This window comes from Myotis daubentonii, chromosome 8, assembly GCF_963259705.1.
Source record: "Myotis daubentonii chromosome 8, mMyoDau2.1, whole genome shotgun sequence".
Lineage (NCBI taxonomy): Eukaryota > Metazoa > Chordata > Mammalia > Chiroptera > Vespertilionidae > Myotis > Myotis daubentonii.
The window spans coordinates 57,101,632-57,119,083 of record NC_081847.1 but is presented as its reverse complement, the minus strand read 5'-3'; the positions used below and the strand labels follow the sequence as shown (position 1 = coordinate 57,119,083).

General features: G+C 42.7%; 1 protein-coding gene across 3 annotated transcripts in view; it reads right to left on the bottom strand.

Moving 5' to 3' along the window:
- USP14 (ubiquitin specific peptidase 14) overlaps positions 1 to 17,452 on the bottom strand; it is a 48,353-nt gene that overhangs the window by 10,026 nt on the left and 20,875 nt on the right. For all 3 annotated transcript variants that reach the window (XM_059706506.1, XM_059706507.1, XM_059706508.1), the window contains exons 6-10: positions 16,647 to 16,705; positions 11,802 to 11,932; positions 7,642 to 7,722; positions 7,006 to 7,091; positions 6,249 to 6,363 (exon numbers count right to left, since the gene is read on the bottom strand). In XM_059706506.1, the coding sequence (XP_059562489.1) occupies positions 6,249 to 6,363; positions 7,006 to 7,091; positions 7,642 to 7,722; positions 11,802 to 11,932; positions 16,647 to 16,705 (472 nt within the window). The remainder of the gene's footprint in view (positions 1 to 6,248; positions 6,364 to 7,005; positions 7,092 to 7,641; positions 7,723 to 11,801; positions 11,933 to 16,646; positions 16,706 to 17,452) is intronic.

The following is a 17,452-nucleotide window of genomic DNA, read 5'->3' as shown; positions in this document are numbered from 1 at the left end:
CCCATAGCTCCCCTCCACCAAGTTCCCACCCCCCCCGCCCTTAGCACCCCCCCCACTGTCCTCATCCATAGGTGTATGATTTATTTCTAGTCTCTTCCCGCACCCCCCACACCCCTTCCCCCCTGAGAATTGTCAGTACACTCCCTTGCTATGCCCCTGATTCTATTATATTCACCAGTTTATTCTGTTCATCAGATTTTTTATTCACTTGATTTTTAGATTCACTTGTTGATAGATATGTATTTGTTGTTCATAATTTGTATCTTTACCTTTTTCTTCTTCCTCTTCTTAAAGAATACCTTTCAGCATTTCATATAATACAGGTTTGGTGGTGGTGAACTCCTTTAGCTTTTCCTTATCTGTGAAGCTCTTTATCTGACCTTCAATTTTGAATGATAGCTTTGCTGGGTAGACTAATCTTGGTTGTAGGTTCTTGCTATTCATCTCTTTGAATATTTCTTGCCATTCCCTTCAGGCCTGTGTAGTTTCTATTGAGAAATCAGCTGACAGTCTTATGGGTACTCCCTTGTAGGTAGGTAACTGTTTTTCTCTTGCTGCTTTTAAGATTTTCTCTTTGTCTTTTGCTCTTGGCACTTTAATTATGATGTGTCTTGATGTGGTCCTCTTTGGATTCCTTTTGTTTAGGGCACTCTGCGCTTACTGGCCTTGTGTCTATTGCTTTCACCTGGTATGGGAAGTTTTCTGTCATTATTTCTTCAAATAGGTTTTCAATATCTTGCTCTCTCTCTTCTTCTGGCACCCCCGTAATTCGGATGTTGGTACGCTTGAAGCTGTCCCAGGGCTCCTTACACTATCTTCATATTTTTGGATTCTTTTTTCTTTTTCTTTTTGCAGTTGGCTGTTTTTTGCTTCTTCGTATTTCAAATCTTCAACTTGATTCTTGGGATTCTCTAGTCTGCTGTTGCATCTCTGTATATTATTTTTTATTTCAGTCAGTGTATGCTTAATTTCTAGTTGGTCTTTTCTCATATCCTCCAGGGTCTCACTAAATTTATCGGCGGTTTCTAGAAAATTCTTGAAAAACCTTATAACCGTCGTTTTGAACTCTATATCCAGTAGTTTGCTTTCCTCCATTTCTGTCACTTGTGACCTGTTTCTGTCTCCGCATTTTGGCTGCTTCCCTGTGTTGATAGAGTGGCTTTGTGTGCTAGGTGTCCTATAGGGCCAGTGGCTCAGCCTCCCCAATTACCTGAGGTGGACACTCTTGGTGCACCCCTTTGTGAGCTTTGTGCACAGTCTTGTTGTAGTTAAGCCTTGATTGTTGTAGGTATCACTGGGAGGAATTGACCTCCAGGCCAATTGTCTGTGAGAATCAGCTGTGTCTACAGTGGGAGAACTTCTGTGCTGAAGACACCCTTATGGGGCAAGACTTGCTGCAGTAGGGCTTTGGTGCTCACTGAGTCTGGCCCCTGAGTGTGTCCCTTATGGATCTGAGGAGTTATAATCTGGATGGTCCCACTCTGACCATTAGGTACACTGGCACTTGGATCTCTAAGGAGGTGCTAATTTAGCCTCAGCCTGAGGCTACCCAGCAGGAGCTATGGAGGGATCTGCAAATTCCTCTTCTTTGTTTGGGGTTTAGAGGTGCGCAGATGAGGCCCAACTCTGAAGTAATGCAAACTGCTGTGGGGCCTTGGGCCTTCTTTTGGATGTTCTTGGTCTCTCTGACCCAGCTGCAGTTTATTAGGTAATTTTAGATTGCAAAGACCAGGCCATTCATATGCAAAAGCCTCTGTGCACAGCTTGGGTGGGGCGGGGTCTCAGGGAATCAACAGGGCAGAGCAAACAGCTATGGCTGATCGTCAGCCCTGCCTTAAGAGGCCCCAGGTCTCAGTGTCCCATGGAAATCGCTGCAAGCACCTCTGAGAGAAAGCCGCCCTCAAGTTCCAACTGATGCCAGACAGTCCAGTTTCTCCCCATATGAGTCTGGGTCCCCAGAGACTCGCCTGGAACTGGAGTTCAGAGCAGTTGGGAGCTTGAGACTCCCTCCCAATTGAAAAAGACAACCACGTCCTCAGTTGTCAGCCCCTTCTGCGTGTGCCTCCGTACCTCTGCACTTTACTTCCGCACCGCCTCTGAGTCTCAGTGTACTTTTCTCTTTCCTTCTAGTTGTAGAATTTCCACTCAGCCAGCCTTCCTGTAGTTCTGGATGATGTCCGTTTTGTCTTTTAGTTGTATTTTTGAAGTGGTTGTGCAAGGCAGCAATTTCAGGTGTTTACCTATGCCGCCATCTTGGTTTCTCGATAAATTCTTTTATGGCATTCCTCTACTTATTATTTCAAAGGAACCCTGTTAATCTAGCCAATGTGGAAAAGCCTTTGTCCATTAAGCATACCTTAATGATCATATCTACTTTTTAGAGCCTGTGTGACACTGGGCAAGGTAGTTATCCCCTCTGGGCATTACTTGTAAATGGTGATAATAGTACCTATGTGATTCTGTCTCATCATTGATATTTCTATCTCTCCCTCTCCCTTCCTCTCTGAAGTCAATAAAAAAAAAATACTAAAAAAAGTTAGCACTAAAAGGGGGAATAAGCCGAAACCGGTTTGGCTCAGTGGATAGAGCGTCGGCCTGCGGACTGAGGGGTCCCGGGTTCGATTCCGGTAAAGGGCATGTACCTTGGTTGCTGGCACATCCCTAGTGGGAGATGTGCAGGAGGCAGCTGATCGATGTTTCTCTCTCATCGATGTTTCTAACTCTCTATCTCTCTCCCTTCCTCTCTGTAAAAAAATCAATAAAATATATTTTAAAAGAAAAATAAAAAATAAAATAAAAGGGGGAATAAATGGTGATGGAAGAAGACCTGACTTGTGGTGGCAAACACACAATACAATACACAGATGATATATTAAAGAATTGTACGTATAAAACCTATATAATTTCAATAATCAACCAGTGGCCCAGTGCACAAATTCATGCACATTGAAAGGAAATTAATTAGAAGAAATATTTTAATATCACTATTCATCCTTTTTCTATAGAAGTGTCAACCAAATTCACGATCAACAATGACAGATGGCAACACACATGTACAATTGGCACTGAGAGCTTTATGTGTATCGCACATGCGCAAGTCAACTTAGCCTTTTGTATATATAGAATAAACTTGTTTAATTAGACCTGCTTTCTGATGTAGCTAAACTTTTTCCAGCCCAGTGAAGCACTCCAACTTCTTTCACATAATTGTCAGCAACACAGCAGTAAATATCAACACGAAGCAGGTTATTATAGATCACACAGGGAGAACAAAAGGTAAAATATTTAACAGCAGCAGTGTTTGACTTTATTCTGAGCAGTGAGAAAACTTGAAGTCATTTTCAAGGTCCAACATTTCTTACTTCTTTTCAGTTGGGTCAAGTTTCTAAGCTTTCTAAATCTCCGTTTTCCGGCTAATGAATGTTTGCACCTGGCTATAAAGCAAGCTGTGTTCCTGGACTGAAGAAACTGCAAGGAAGCTAGTTGCTAGGGAGAGGAAGGACAATGCCATGTGACATCATTACCCAGTGCCCACGGCCATCATTTCCAGGCTGGACTGGGCTGTGGGCTGCATTTTGCGCCATGGGGTCTCAGCAGAGTTGGCTGCGATTTGGTGAGGTTTCACTCCAGGGTGGTGGCAGGGCCTGTGTCCCATTTGGGGGAAACCAAGTATTGCTTTGTGGGTGCCAGGTCCACAGTGCCATTTCTCTGTAAATGACCAGTGTGCATCAACAGCAGCTCCTGCATTGAGCGTCTGCCCTCTGGGGGTCAGTGTGCGTCTTTGCGACCGGTCATATGGTCGGATACCTTGCATATTAGCCTTTTATATATATAGATGTCACCCCAATAAGTTCATTTTAAAAAGTAAAATGAGCCCTAGCTGATTTGGCTCAGTGGATAAAGCATTGGCCTGTGAACTGAAGGGTCCCGGGTTTGATTCCGGTCGAGGGCACATGCCCAGGTTGCAGGCTCCAACCCCACTGGGGGGTGTGCAGGGGGCAGCAGATCAATGATTCTCACTCCTAATTGATGTTTCTGTCTCTTTCTCCCTCTCCCTTCCTCTCTGAAATCAATAAAAATATATATATTTTTTAAAAAGTAAAATGAAATTGGGAAAAAAAATAACACTACTAATGTGCTCTACTTTCGAGAATATAAATATACAAGAAATCGCAGAGTTAAAACAATTTACTGTTAATGTTTAGTTTAAGCATGTTATACTTGTTTAAAAAAATTTTTTTTAAGTTTTGTTTTTTAAAAGTTACTAATCACACCCAGCTGGTGAGGCTTGCTGATTGAATGCTGACCTATGAACCAGAAGGTCATGGTTTGATTCCTAGTCAGGGCACATGCCTGGGTTTTGGACTCAATCCCCAATAGGGGGCGTGCAGAAGGTAGCCAATCAATGATTCATCATTGATGTTTTATCACTCTCTCCCTCTCCATCCCTCTCTCTAAAATCAATTTAAAAAACCTGCAAATCACATTACAAAAGTTATCACAGCAGAGTAGCTTCTGAACACTTAATCAAGTTTATTCAGCAACATAAAGGTAATAAAATGTGAGGCCAAATTACTTAAATGATTAAAATAATCTATAATATAACACATTAAAATGATCCAATAATCAGAATGATCTAAAAATTACGATAATATAAATTTAAAATCTCATGTATACCTGTTTTTCAAGAAAGCATATCTATTGCCATGTTATTCATCAGATAATAAGCTATACCTATTATCACCAATACACTATCATCTAGAAGTTCCAAGTATATTTCGTTTTTATAGAATTTCATAAAATTTTAAAGAAAAGATCATCCTGGAGAATCCCTGACATACATTCTATTCCACACTCTCCAATTAATACTTATACTTCATGTTTTGAAACCCTGAACCTTGCACATTGTAAGTTGTTATAGGATTCTTGGTGGTTAGCTATTATTTGTAATGCTTTTAAAACTAACTTCTCTCAAAAGCCATTATGCCTCACAACTCTCCTCCCAATACCAGAGGGCAAAGAATATCACTATTTATCTATCTACTTGTGTCTAAATTTACTAACCCTCCCCCTAACCCATTTTACCCCAAACTATAAATGGGAGCTCCCTGACAACAAATTATCCTATCAAGATACCTACCCCAATTCACTACCTATCCTTCAAAAAGATGTGCATATTCCCCAAATCACATCAAATTAACAAATTGGCAAGAAAACCATTATATTTTATCAATCTGCTCACTATAGTACATTCCTTAGTATGGCACTAGGCAAAGAATACTAAGTTCTTGTTCTGGACCTGTCACAAACCAAACTAAGTCACTTTAATTCTAGGACCTCAACTGCAATACTAGTGCAATGGCAGAATGACTCTATGTCCTGATCTGCACAGTACAATCGGTTTATACCTCATAATTATTAAAATAACCTCATTATTACACCTCAGAGCCTTCCTGCAAGCCTTTGGCTCCATTTTTGCCAACCAATCAATACATAACCTTGTTTTATGTGTTTCTGTATAATGATCCCGTACTTAACATACACTGTTAATCATTAACATGGAATTCAGTCACAACTACACTAAAACTCATCCCTGAATGAAACTTATCTAAGAAACTTAATTTTCTCCTTAAGGTATGTCACAGCCCTCTGACCTCTTTTTTTTTTTATTTAATATATTTTTATTGATTTTTTACAGAGAGGAAGGGAGAGAGATAGAGTTAGAAACATCGATGAGAGAGAAACATCTATCAGCTGCCTCCTGCACATCTCCTACTAGGTATGTGCCCACAACCAAGGTACATGCCCTTGACCGGAATCGAACCCGGGACCCTTCAGTCCACAGGCCGACACTCTATCGACTGAGCCAAACCGGTTTCGTCTGCCCTCTGCCCTCTTGCATTTAAAACATGAGACAGCACTTCAGCACTATGTCTGAAGGTCATTTTAAATAGCAAAATCAATAAGCACAAAACTGCAAAATATGTGGCACTAAAAAAGGATTGCAAAGACACTTGTTTATAGTATGAGAGCTGAAATGAGAAGTCAAGAGCATCACCTTTCTGGACCTCAGGTAGTACAGTGTGTGTTTCAGGCAACTCAAAATTTTTGCCACACTAAGCATGTCTTCAAATGACTGTGAAAACACCACAAGTATTGATGCTGGGTCACAAATAAATTTTAGCAAGTAGGTGCATTTGCAAATGCAGAATCCATAAATAATGATGATCAACTCCAATTGTTCTTACCAATTTAAGTCCTGTAAAAAGATACTTGACTTCTTGATTGATAAAACAGCTAAGCTGAAGCTGATTTTCTTTTCCTTTAGTGACTTCTTCTTCTTCAGATTCTGTGCATCTCATGCTTTCCAAAGTAAGATAAGGAAAATGGCTAATGCTATTAAAATTAATAGTATCATTCATTAGCTTTTAAAACATTTTGATCTTCCAATAGAGATTTCAACATATTTTAAAATGCTAATTCACTTACCAACAATATTCAGTAATGAATCTAAGAAAAGGATAAACATTAAACAAACGTAAGTTGCTATTTACACAGTCTTAAAATGGTCTTAATAACCAAAAGATACATAAAGAGAAATATTTTCTAAGTTTCTACCCATCAGCTAGAAAGTAATACTTCCCTAAATTCATGTTTTATGAATTGGTTCAATCTCATGTATATAACTGATGCACTCTATTGCATACAATTAAAAATTCCCTTTGAGGCAAATTAATGAAGTTGACTATGTTAAAGATGTTCATAAGAAAAAAATAATGAATATCCTTAATGTATATACACTTATCTAACCTTTAAGATCACTCCAATGGGTATACTTATCCAAATTTCCTATTTCCATGACATGTTTTAGACATAAAAACCTCTAAAGAATTTTCCTTCCATCCCACCCACCACTCCAATCAGCCAAGGTATTTATAGCAATTCACTTCATACACTTCTAGTAAGTTCTGAGTAGTTTATACATATCTTGGCTCATAAGGATACGTAGTTTCAAACTCAACTCCAAAGTATTGGTCAATTAAACTTTTCTTTTTAGAAGGTGCCACTGCTGATGCAGATGAAGAATCTGTCTGCAAAAATTAAAATCATGTATTTATTAATATATACTACCTTCCACACAATCCAGTTTAATAATATATATGTAAGTTTTTTAAAATGTAATCCCTTTCTACACAATCCTTCTACTGCTCAAAAAATATTGCCAAAATCTTGATGCACGATATCAATTAAGTTTAACACAATACATTGAATTCAACTGTCAAATGCAAGCTTCCAAATTCCAACTATAGATTGACCATCTAAAATATTTAAGTACATGTCTATTAAGATGAATTTATTTCAAGCCTTTAGGGTGGGGATGAATCAAGTACAATGAAGATCTGTAATCACAAATATATTTCAACTAGAAGCCCAGCACGCATGATTCTGCTTGCCTCAGCTGGACGCCCCGCCCATCGCCACTTGTAGCTCGTGCCCCGCCCTCTGCTGCTCGTAGCTCTCCGCCGCTAGTAGCTCTCCACATCGAGTAGCTCATACACCTCCTGCCATGAGAGCCACTGCTCGTTTGGTCATGACTCTGTTATGGCATCACGACCACAGGCCTTTTATGATATAGATTACCTCTTTTACAGAATCATCCTCTATGGCTTCCAATTTCTGTTGCAATACTCGCATCATTTGTATCCAACATTCATTAGCATCCTGTAATTTTTAGAATGACATAGTAAGTAATCCTGGCTGTGACAGTGTTTGGTCTATAGAATCCTCCCAAAATAATTCGTATTCTTAGGGAAGAAGAAAGCTACTTTTTTCTTTAAAAATGTTAAGCCAAAGTCAGTATTTTATGATCTTCAAAACAACAAAAATTCCAAAATAGTTTTTTTCAGTCATTCAAGACATGTTTACTGAATTCCTAATTATGCTAAACATTGTTCTAGACCAGCCGTGGGAAACTACCGGATCCGGCCCATTTGAAATGAATAAAACTAAAAAAAAAAGACTGTACCCTTTTATAAAGTAACTAGAGGCCCGGTGCACAAAAATTTGTGCACTCAGGGTTGGGAGAGGAGGTCCCTCAGCCTGGCCTGTGCCCTCTCACAGTCTGGGACCCATCAGGAGATAATGACCTGCTGGCTTAGGCCTGCTCCCGGGTGGCAGAGGGCAGGCCCAATCCCTAGGTGCAGCCCCTGGTCGGGCTCAGAGCAGGGCCAATTGGGGAGTTGGGGCACCGCCCCCTGTCATGCACAGAGCAGGGCGGATTGGGAGGTTGTGATGCCACCCTCAGTCACGCTCAGGGTAGGGCCGATTGGGGGGTTGGGGCACCGCCCCCTGTCACACTCAAGGCAGGGTCCATAGGGAGGTTGCAGCACCACTCCTGTCATGCACAGAGCAGGGCCCATCAGGGGGGTTGGGGCTCTGTACCCTGTCACACACAGAGCAGGGCCGATCAGAGGGTTGGGGCTCCGCACCCTGTCACACTGATCCCGGTGCTGGGAGGCCTCGCTGCTCTGCTGATCCCAGGGCCAGGACGCCTCTCGGCTCCCCTGATCCCTGGCCTGGAGGCCTCTCGGCTGCTGATAACCTGGCTGGGAGGCCTCTCGGCTCCGCTGATCGCGGGGCCTCCTACTCCGCTGATCACTGGCCTGGACCGGGCCGGGAGGCCTCTTGGCTGATCACCGGAGCCGGGAGGCCTCTGGACTCCGCTGATCACTGGGGCTGGGAGGCCTCTCGACTCTGCTGATCACCTGGGCTGGGAGGGCTCTCGGCTCCACTGATCACCGGGGCTGGGAGGCCTCTCGGCTCCGCTGATCACCTGGGCTGGGAGGCCACTTGGCTCCGCTGATCATGGGGCCTCCGACTCCGCTGATCGCCGGCCGGGAGGCCTCTCGGCTCTGCTGATCACCGGGGCTGGGAGGCCTCTCGGCTCCGCTGATCGCGGGGCCTCCGACTCCGCTGATCGCGGGCCGGGAGGCCTCTCAGCTCCGCTGATCGTGGGGCCTCCTACTCCGCTGATCACCGGCCTGGAGCGGGCCGGGAGGCCTCTTGGCTGATCACCGGAGCCGGGAGGCCTCTGGACTCCGCTGATCACTGGGGCTGGGATGCCTCTCGACTCTGCTGATCACCTGGGCTGGGAGGGCTCTCGGCTCCGCTTATCACCAGGGCTGGGAGGCCTCTCAGCTCCGCTGATCACCTGGGCTGGGAGGCCTCTCGGCTCCGCTGATCACCTGGGCTGGGAGGCCACTTGGCTCCGCTGATCGCCGGCCGGGAGGCCTCTCGGCTCTGCTGATCACCGGGGCTGGGAGGCCTCTCGGCTCCGCTGATCGCGGGGCCTCCGACTCCGCTGATCGCGGGCCGGGAGGCCTCTCAGCTCCGCTGATCGTGGGGCCTCCTACTCGGCTGATCACCGGCCTGGAGCGGGCCGGGAGGCCTCTTGGCTGATCACCGGAGCCGGGAGGCCTCTGGACTCCGCTGATCACTGGGGCTGGGAGGCCTCTTGACTCTGCTGATCACCTGGGCTGGGAGGCCTCTCGGCTCCGCTGATCACCGGGGCTTGGGAGGCCTCTCGGCTCCGCTGATCACCAGGGCTGGGAGGCCTCTCGGCTCCGCTGATCACCGGGGCTGGGAGGCCTCTCAGCTCCGCTGATCACCTGGGCTGGGAGGCCTCTCGGCTCCGCTGATCACCGGGGCTGGGAGGCCTCTTGGCTCCGCTGATCGCGGGGCCTCCGACTCCGCTGATCGCGGGGCCTCGGACTCCGCTGATCACCAGGGCTGGGAGGCCTCTGGACTCCGCTGATCACCTGGGCTGGGAGGCCTCTCGCCTCCACTGATCACCGGGGCTGGGAGGCCTCTTGGCTCCGCTGATCTCGGGGCCTCCGACTCCGCTGATCGCGGGCCGGGAGGCCTCTCGGCTCTGCTGATCACCTGGGCTGGGAGGCCTCTCGACTCTGCTGATCACCTGGGCTGGGAGGCCTCTCAACTCCGCTGATCACCTGGGCTGGGAGGCCTCTCGACTCCGCTGATCACCTGGGCTGGGAGGCCTCTCGACTCCGCTGATCACTGGGGCCGGGAGGCCTCTCGGATCCACTGATCGCGGGGCCTCCGACTCCGCTGATCGCGGGGCTGGGAGGCCTCTCGGCTCGGATGATAACCGGGGCTGGGGGGCCTCTAGGCTCTGCTGATCGCGGGGCTGGGCCGACTCTCGCCTCCCTGATTGCGGGGCTGGGCCGACTCTGGCCTCCGCTGATCTCGGGGCGGGAGGCCTCTCTGCCCTGCTGCTTCAGGGCTGTTCGGCTTCACTCTGCTTGGAGCCTGAGTATGCAAATTAACCGCCATCTTTTAGCTTCTATAATTGAAACATTGTATCTTTTGGAGTTGTTGCTTCAGGAGCTCAGAGCCCCGCAGCTGCGGGGATCCTTGACTTTCTCCATCGCTGGGGCAACCAAGCCTCCTATTCTCAGCTGCCTGGCTGCCAGCCGCCATCTTGGCTGACAGTTAATTTGCATATCTCACTGATTAGCCAATGAAAAAGGTATCGGTTGTACGCCAATTACCATTTTTCTCTTTTATTAGTATAGGATGATGTTTACTTTGAATTTATATTAGTTCACACAAACACTCCATCCATGCTTTTGTTCCGGCCCTCCGGTCCAGTTTAAGAACCCACTGTGGCCCTCGAGTCAAAAAGTTTGCCCACCCCTGCTCTAGACACTAGGAATACATAGCAGTAAATAAAATAAAGTTCAAATGGGAAACACAGATAAAAAATATATAACATGCATTCAAGTTCAGAGAAGGGTTATGTTGGGGGGGGGGGGAGTAATACAGGAGCAAAAACTGATTGATGCAAGGAAAGCATGCTATTTCAATACGACAGTCAAAGAAAGTCTCTCTGATGCCCTGACATTGGAGTCATGCACTGAGAGCCAAAGGGAACAAGAGCTAAGGCCCTGTAGAACAAGGGTACATGGAGGGTTTAAAAAGTAGCAAGGAGCCAAAACCGGTTTGGCTCAGTGGATGGAGCGTCGGCCTGCGGACTGAAGGGTCCCAGGTTCGATTCCGGTCAAGGGCATGTACCTGGGTTGCGGGCACATCCCCAGTGGGAGATGTGCAGGAGGCGGCCGATCGATGTTTCTCTATCATCGATGTTTCTAGCTCTCTATCTCTCTCCCTTCCTCTCTGTAAAAAATCAATAAAATATATTTTAAAAAAAAAAAGTAGCAAGGAAGCCCTGTTGGTGTGGTCAGTGGTTGGGCGTCGACCCATGAACCAGGAAGTCACGCAGTTGGACTCCTGGTCAGGGCATATGTCTGGTTTGTGGGCTCAATCAATCCCCAGTAAGGGGGCGTGCAGAGGCAGCCAATCAATGATTCTCTCTGTAATCAATAAAAACATACTTTTTTTAAAAATAGCAAGGAAGCCAGTATCTGGAGAGAAGCAAGGAAGACAGTGGCATCTGATGAGTTCAGAAAGGTAGCCAGAAGCTAGATTATTTAGGATTTAGGTTACTTAAGGATAGAAAATCACTAGGAAGCACTGAACACGGAACCAACATAACCTTATTTACATTTTAAAAGGCCTCTGGGGACTATATGGAGAAACATTGCAAAGAAACAAAAAAAGACAAGAGGATCAGTTAACAGAATATTGCATCACACCAGGCAAGACATAATAGAAATAGATGACTTATTTTTGTATTTCTAAATATATTTCAATAAGTGTAAATGTAGGAAACCCAAGATTTACATTTATAAAATGAAAACCAAGAACCTTAACTTGATTACCTGTTGAAGATACTGTCCTTGTTCGCCCTTCTCTGCAAACTGTGGAAAAGCCATGTGCAAAAACTGCAGTAGAATAATAGGTGGAATACTAGAAGAAGTTTTATCCATGGAATCAAACAAATCTCTAAGAGCTTAAAAACAAAGCAACAGTACCTTAGTAAGAGTGGCATATTTAACACATGCTATTGTAAATTAAATTTCAATTGCTATAAACAAGAAACTGCCTAATAACTTAATAACTTTTATGTACATCTATTCCATTTGCAATTGTTAGATTCCTAATAAGAAAAAGATTGGTTTTCAAATCTTAATGAACTCACCAGAATTTACACTGCAGTCACTAGCTATAAACAACTTCTGAGCCCTGCCCCTCTCTCCTTGCCAGCTGCTGTTTTCCCAAAGCAGGGTATATATTAATTCAATACAAATACATATAACTTCTGTCTAGAGATCAAACAGGTATAATGTTACTGTTCTGCCACTATGCCGTTATCAAGCCATCAGTTCTTAACTCCTGACTCACTTCCCTTTACTTGGTTCCCATCTACTGAAATCCTGAATATTGAAATCTGGCTCTTTAAACAACATACTTCCTGACTGTACTGAACAACTTAAAAAAACAAACTAATTTGCCTTCTTCAAAATCTTTCCTGTTTATCCCCTCTCAACATCATGAATCCCATAATCATGGACTCAGCCCTGGCTTCTGGAGGTCAGAATACTTTTCCTTTGCTGAGTTCCTATCTATCACTTTGTCTTTACTTCATGTACAGCAAAACTCTAATCTAGCTTATCTTGACTTGTTAATTAAAATGTGAATGTGCCCTAACCGGTTTGGCTCAGTGGGTAGAGCATCAGCCTGAGGACTGAAGGGTCCCAGGTTCGATTCTGGTCAAGAGCATGTACCTTGGTTGTGAGCACATCCCCAGTAGGGGGTGTGCAGGAGGCAACTGATCGATGTTTCTCTCTCATCGATGTTTCTAACTCTCTATCCCTCTCCCTTCCTCTCTGTAAAAAATCAATAAAATATATTAAAAAAAAATGTGAATGTTATCTATTATTGTTATAGAAATTGAAACCCAGTAAATACTACATTTCAGCACATAGCAAGCACTCAATAAAATATTCCTGAATAAATCAATTAAACATAATGCTTAAAAAGTATTTTTGGTTCCAGCCGTTGTGGCTGTGTTTGAGCATTGACCTATGAACCAAGAGGTCACAGTTTCATTCTTAGTCCCAGCACATGCCCTGGTTGCAGGCTCAATCTCTGATAAGGGGCATGCAGGAGGCAGCCGATCGATGATTCTCTCTAATCATTGATGTTTCTCTCTCTCTTCCTCTCCATTCCTCTCTAAAATCAATAAATATATTTTTTGGAGGGAGTGCTGAAATTACAGCATCACTACTAAGCTATTTTTAAAATAAAAAAGTCTAAACTTTAATAACACTTTAAAGCACACACTAAAAAAACGACGGTTTAATATTTAATATGTACTATGAAGAAATTATTTAATATATATCATCTCAAAATATTTCCTTTGTTTGAAAAAAGGTCAAAAATAACTATACATTAAAAGCGACTAATGAGCCCTTATCGCTTCGGCTCAGTGGTTAGAGCATTGGCCCGCAGACTGAAGGGTCGTGGGTTCGATTCTGGTGAAGGGCATATACCTCAGTTGCAGGCTCGATCCCTGGCACCCACCATGGCGCATGCAGGAGGCAATCGATGTGTCTCTCACATTTACGTTTCTTTCTCTCTGTCTCTCCCCCTCCCTTCCACTCTCTCTAAAAATCAATGAAAAAAATATCCTCAGGAGGTTTAACCAAAAAAATAAATAAAAGAGACTAATGAGATATAACAACTAAATGTAATGTATACTCTAAACTGGCTCCTGAAGCAAAAAAGAAAAACAACTTTACAATGGGCAATACTGGGTCAATTCGCAAAAGTTAAATAAAGTCTGTATTTTAGAGTATTATATCAGTGCTAAACTCCCAGATTTTAAAAACCATCCTGTAGTTATGAATATCTTTATTGTTTGGAAATCCGTATTTCAGTTATATATATATGCCTAAGCGACAGTTATGACCAAATGACCCAATGACCAGACAACTGGCTGGTAGCTATGACACGCACTGACCACCAGGGGGCAGCTCCTGCGTTAAGTGTCTGCCCCCTGGTGGTCAGTGCACGCCCACAGCCAACCTCCCATGGCCAGCCAACCTCCCACAGCCCCTCCCCACCAGCTGGCCAGCCCCGATCAGGACTGGGTGAGACAGCCCCAATGGGCCCTCATCACTGGCCAGGCCGAGGGACCCCACCCATGAACGAATTCGTGCCCCGGGCCTCTAGTTCAGGAATAAAAGACATGATGTGTGCAATGATGTGTGCAACTTACGCTCAGAAAAAAAGAATACGCATTATAGACAATAATAAACCAGATGGGACAAAAATTAGAAATTGGTGAATTCTTGCAACTTTTCTGTAAATTTAAATTTAGTTCAAAATAAAAAAGTTTAAAAAGTCAAGAAGCAAAAAGTAAAGAACAGTATTTTTCATCTCATCAATATTATAAGCCTCCTATCTATATATATAAAAAGAGGAAATATGCAAATTAGGCCTGGACGCTGTAACAGGCCACAACGGGACAGGAGGAGTTGCATGCGCAGGTGAGGCCAAGAGTGGAGACGGAAACAGAGACGGGGGCCCTGACCGAACCAGCGTGGCGGCTCCAGTGGCCCAGAACGGACACAGGTGGGGGGGCGAGCCTGGGGCGGAAGTATGGTGCGGGTCCCGGCTGCCCATGGTGACCGTAGGGCCTGACTCCCCTCGTGGCCCGCCGGACGCCTCCTCACGTGATTTTAATCGTGCACTGGGCCTCTAGTATATGATAATGGACAAAGTTGCTGAAATTCTGAGTTACTATTAGATACCAGGTACATAAGCCATCAAATGAACTAGATAAAGGTGATCATATTTTCTCATTACAAACTTCATTTCAAAAAACAAATCTACTTTTAGGAAAGAGGTTAGAGGAAATCTAACTCCAAATGACCCAAAAGAACTTACTGTTAATAGTATTAAAAATTAAGGGTTGACCATAATGAGATACTACTTCACACACCTAGAATGGCTATAATCAAGACAAAAAAATATCAAGCATTATGAAGAATGATGATAGCAAGCAATATCAAGAATGCAGAGAAACTGGAACCTTCATACATGCTGAAAGGAATGTAAAATGATGCTGTGGCTTTGGAAAAGTCTGGCAGTTCCTCAAAAGGTTAAGTATAGTTACCATATAACCCAGTAATTACACTCCTAGAGATTTACCCAAAATGACAACCTATGTCCACACAAAAACTTATACACAAAATGTTCCACAATTTTTGTAAAAGTCAAAAAGTAGAAACCATCCAAATGTCATTCAAAGATGAAAGGATAAATAAAATATGGTATATCCAATCAATGGAACCTTATTCAGCAATAAAAAGGAATGAAGTACTGATACATGCTATAATGTGGATGAACCTTGAAATCATTCTAAGTGAAAGCAGTCAAAAAAGAGCATATATTGTGTAATTCCATTTATATTAAAAGTCCAGAATAAACCTACAGAGACTGTAGCTAATTAGTGGCTGCATAGGGCTGGGAGTGGTGAATGGAAAACTGGGTGACTACTAAAAGCTAGAGTTTCTTTTGGAGTGATGAAAATGTTCTAAAATTGATTTTGGTGTTGGTTGCACAACTCTGTAAATATACTAAAAAGCAATGAACTGTACACTTTAAATGGGTGAAGTGTATAGTATATGAATATCTCAATAAAGTGGTTACAAAAAAAAAAGTATGCCTATAAAACCCCTATTATCCTAGCCCAGTGATGGCGAACCTCTGACACGCGAACTCATTTTTTTGGTTGATTTTTCTTGGTTAAATGGCATTTAAATATATAAAATAAATATAAAAAATATAAGTCTTTGTTTTATTATGGTTGCAAATATCAAAAAATTTCTATATGTGACACAGCACCAGAGTTAAGTTAGGGTTTTTCAAAATGCTGACACACCGGGCTCAAAAGGTTCACGATCACTGAACCTAGCCCAATGATTTAAGAGGGTATCCATTTTGCCTTGCCTGATGTAACTCTGTTGGATGAGTACTGTCCCATGCACCAAAAGGTCACCGTCACCCGTTAAATTCCTGGTCAGGGCACATATCTGAGTTGTGGGTTGGTTCCCCAGTTAGGGGGCGGGGCGTGTAGGAGGCAGCCTATTGATGTTTCTCTAACACATAGATATTTCTCTCTCTCTCGCTCTCCCTCTCCCTTCCTCTCTCTAAAATCAATTAAAAAAAAAAAAAAAAAAAAAGAGGGTACTCATTTTGTCAAGTTGTCCCAAAATGAGACAGGGGGATACATGGCCTCATGTAAGGAAGAAATAAATTATTTCTATCATTTAAGAATTTCCATGTCTCCTCATTCCTCATACACCACACTTCCTTACACTAATACCCACCAGGATTCTCTTTTATAATGATCACATCAACTATAATAAAACCTCTCCCTGGATATCCCTAAAGCTATATTATACTAATAAACCTAAAGCCAAAATTATAATTTAATCCAAAGATTGGTTTCCAAAAAATTCTCATATCACTGGTTTATAATTTGGATGATAAAATAAGTCCCCAGATGTTTACAGTAAATAGACTAATTTTAATGAGGTAATGCTTTAGAAAACACATTTTGTAAATTGAAAGGCACTAAACAAACTGTGAGTAAAAATAACATTTACTGAAGATTATACTCTCTCTTGAAAAATATATATTTTTAAGATACTGACCTGCAGTAATATATTGTGCTGAAGCCATTTCCCCTGAAGCTCTCAAGGCACCAGCATACCTAGGGACATTAAGGCAGAATTAAATAATTAGGATTCAATTCATTCTCAAACTCAAATGGGAAGAAACCAGTTAAAAGGACTTATTATGACACACTCAACTGCAAGTTTCTCAGAGTTGCTCCCACCTTTCTATTTTCCATCTCTCTGGTCTTGTTCCTTTAAGCCTTATATAAGCAAAAAAGGAGTACTAAAAAAAAGGGAATTTAAGTGAATAAAGTCACTTTAAATTCTTTCCCCTTGTCTAGCTCATCTATACCAAACATTTTCTGAAAACAGTGTAAAACAAAAAGTATAAATTAACTGTCTATTATGAAAAAAATAAAACTTCAAAATAATGAAAAAAGACATTAGATCAAAATCATTAAATCAAAATCAATTTACCTATATTCAAAACTAAGTCACTTAAATTTCAAGTCAGTTTGCTCACCTATAAAATGAGGGGTTTCTATTAAATGATTTCTAAATGCATTTTCAGCTCTAAATTGTTACCTTATAGTAGTACAAAAAACTGGCTTTCCAAAGGAAATATTCAAACCACAGTATTTACTAATACAATATCTTTTATGACAAAAGATCAGAAATTATCATTCAGATAATATTCAAACATTACGGGTAGGAGAGAGATTGCATATTCACTATGATCAAAACTATGCTTACTTAATATATATCTACTAAAATGAAAAAGAGTGATATCACCCAAGACTGGCAAGAATGTGGAGCAACCAGAACTACTGACACAATCAATA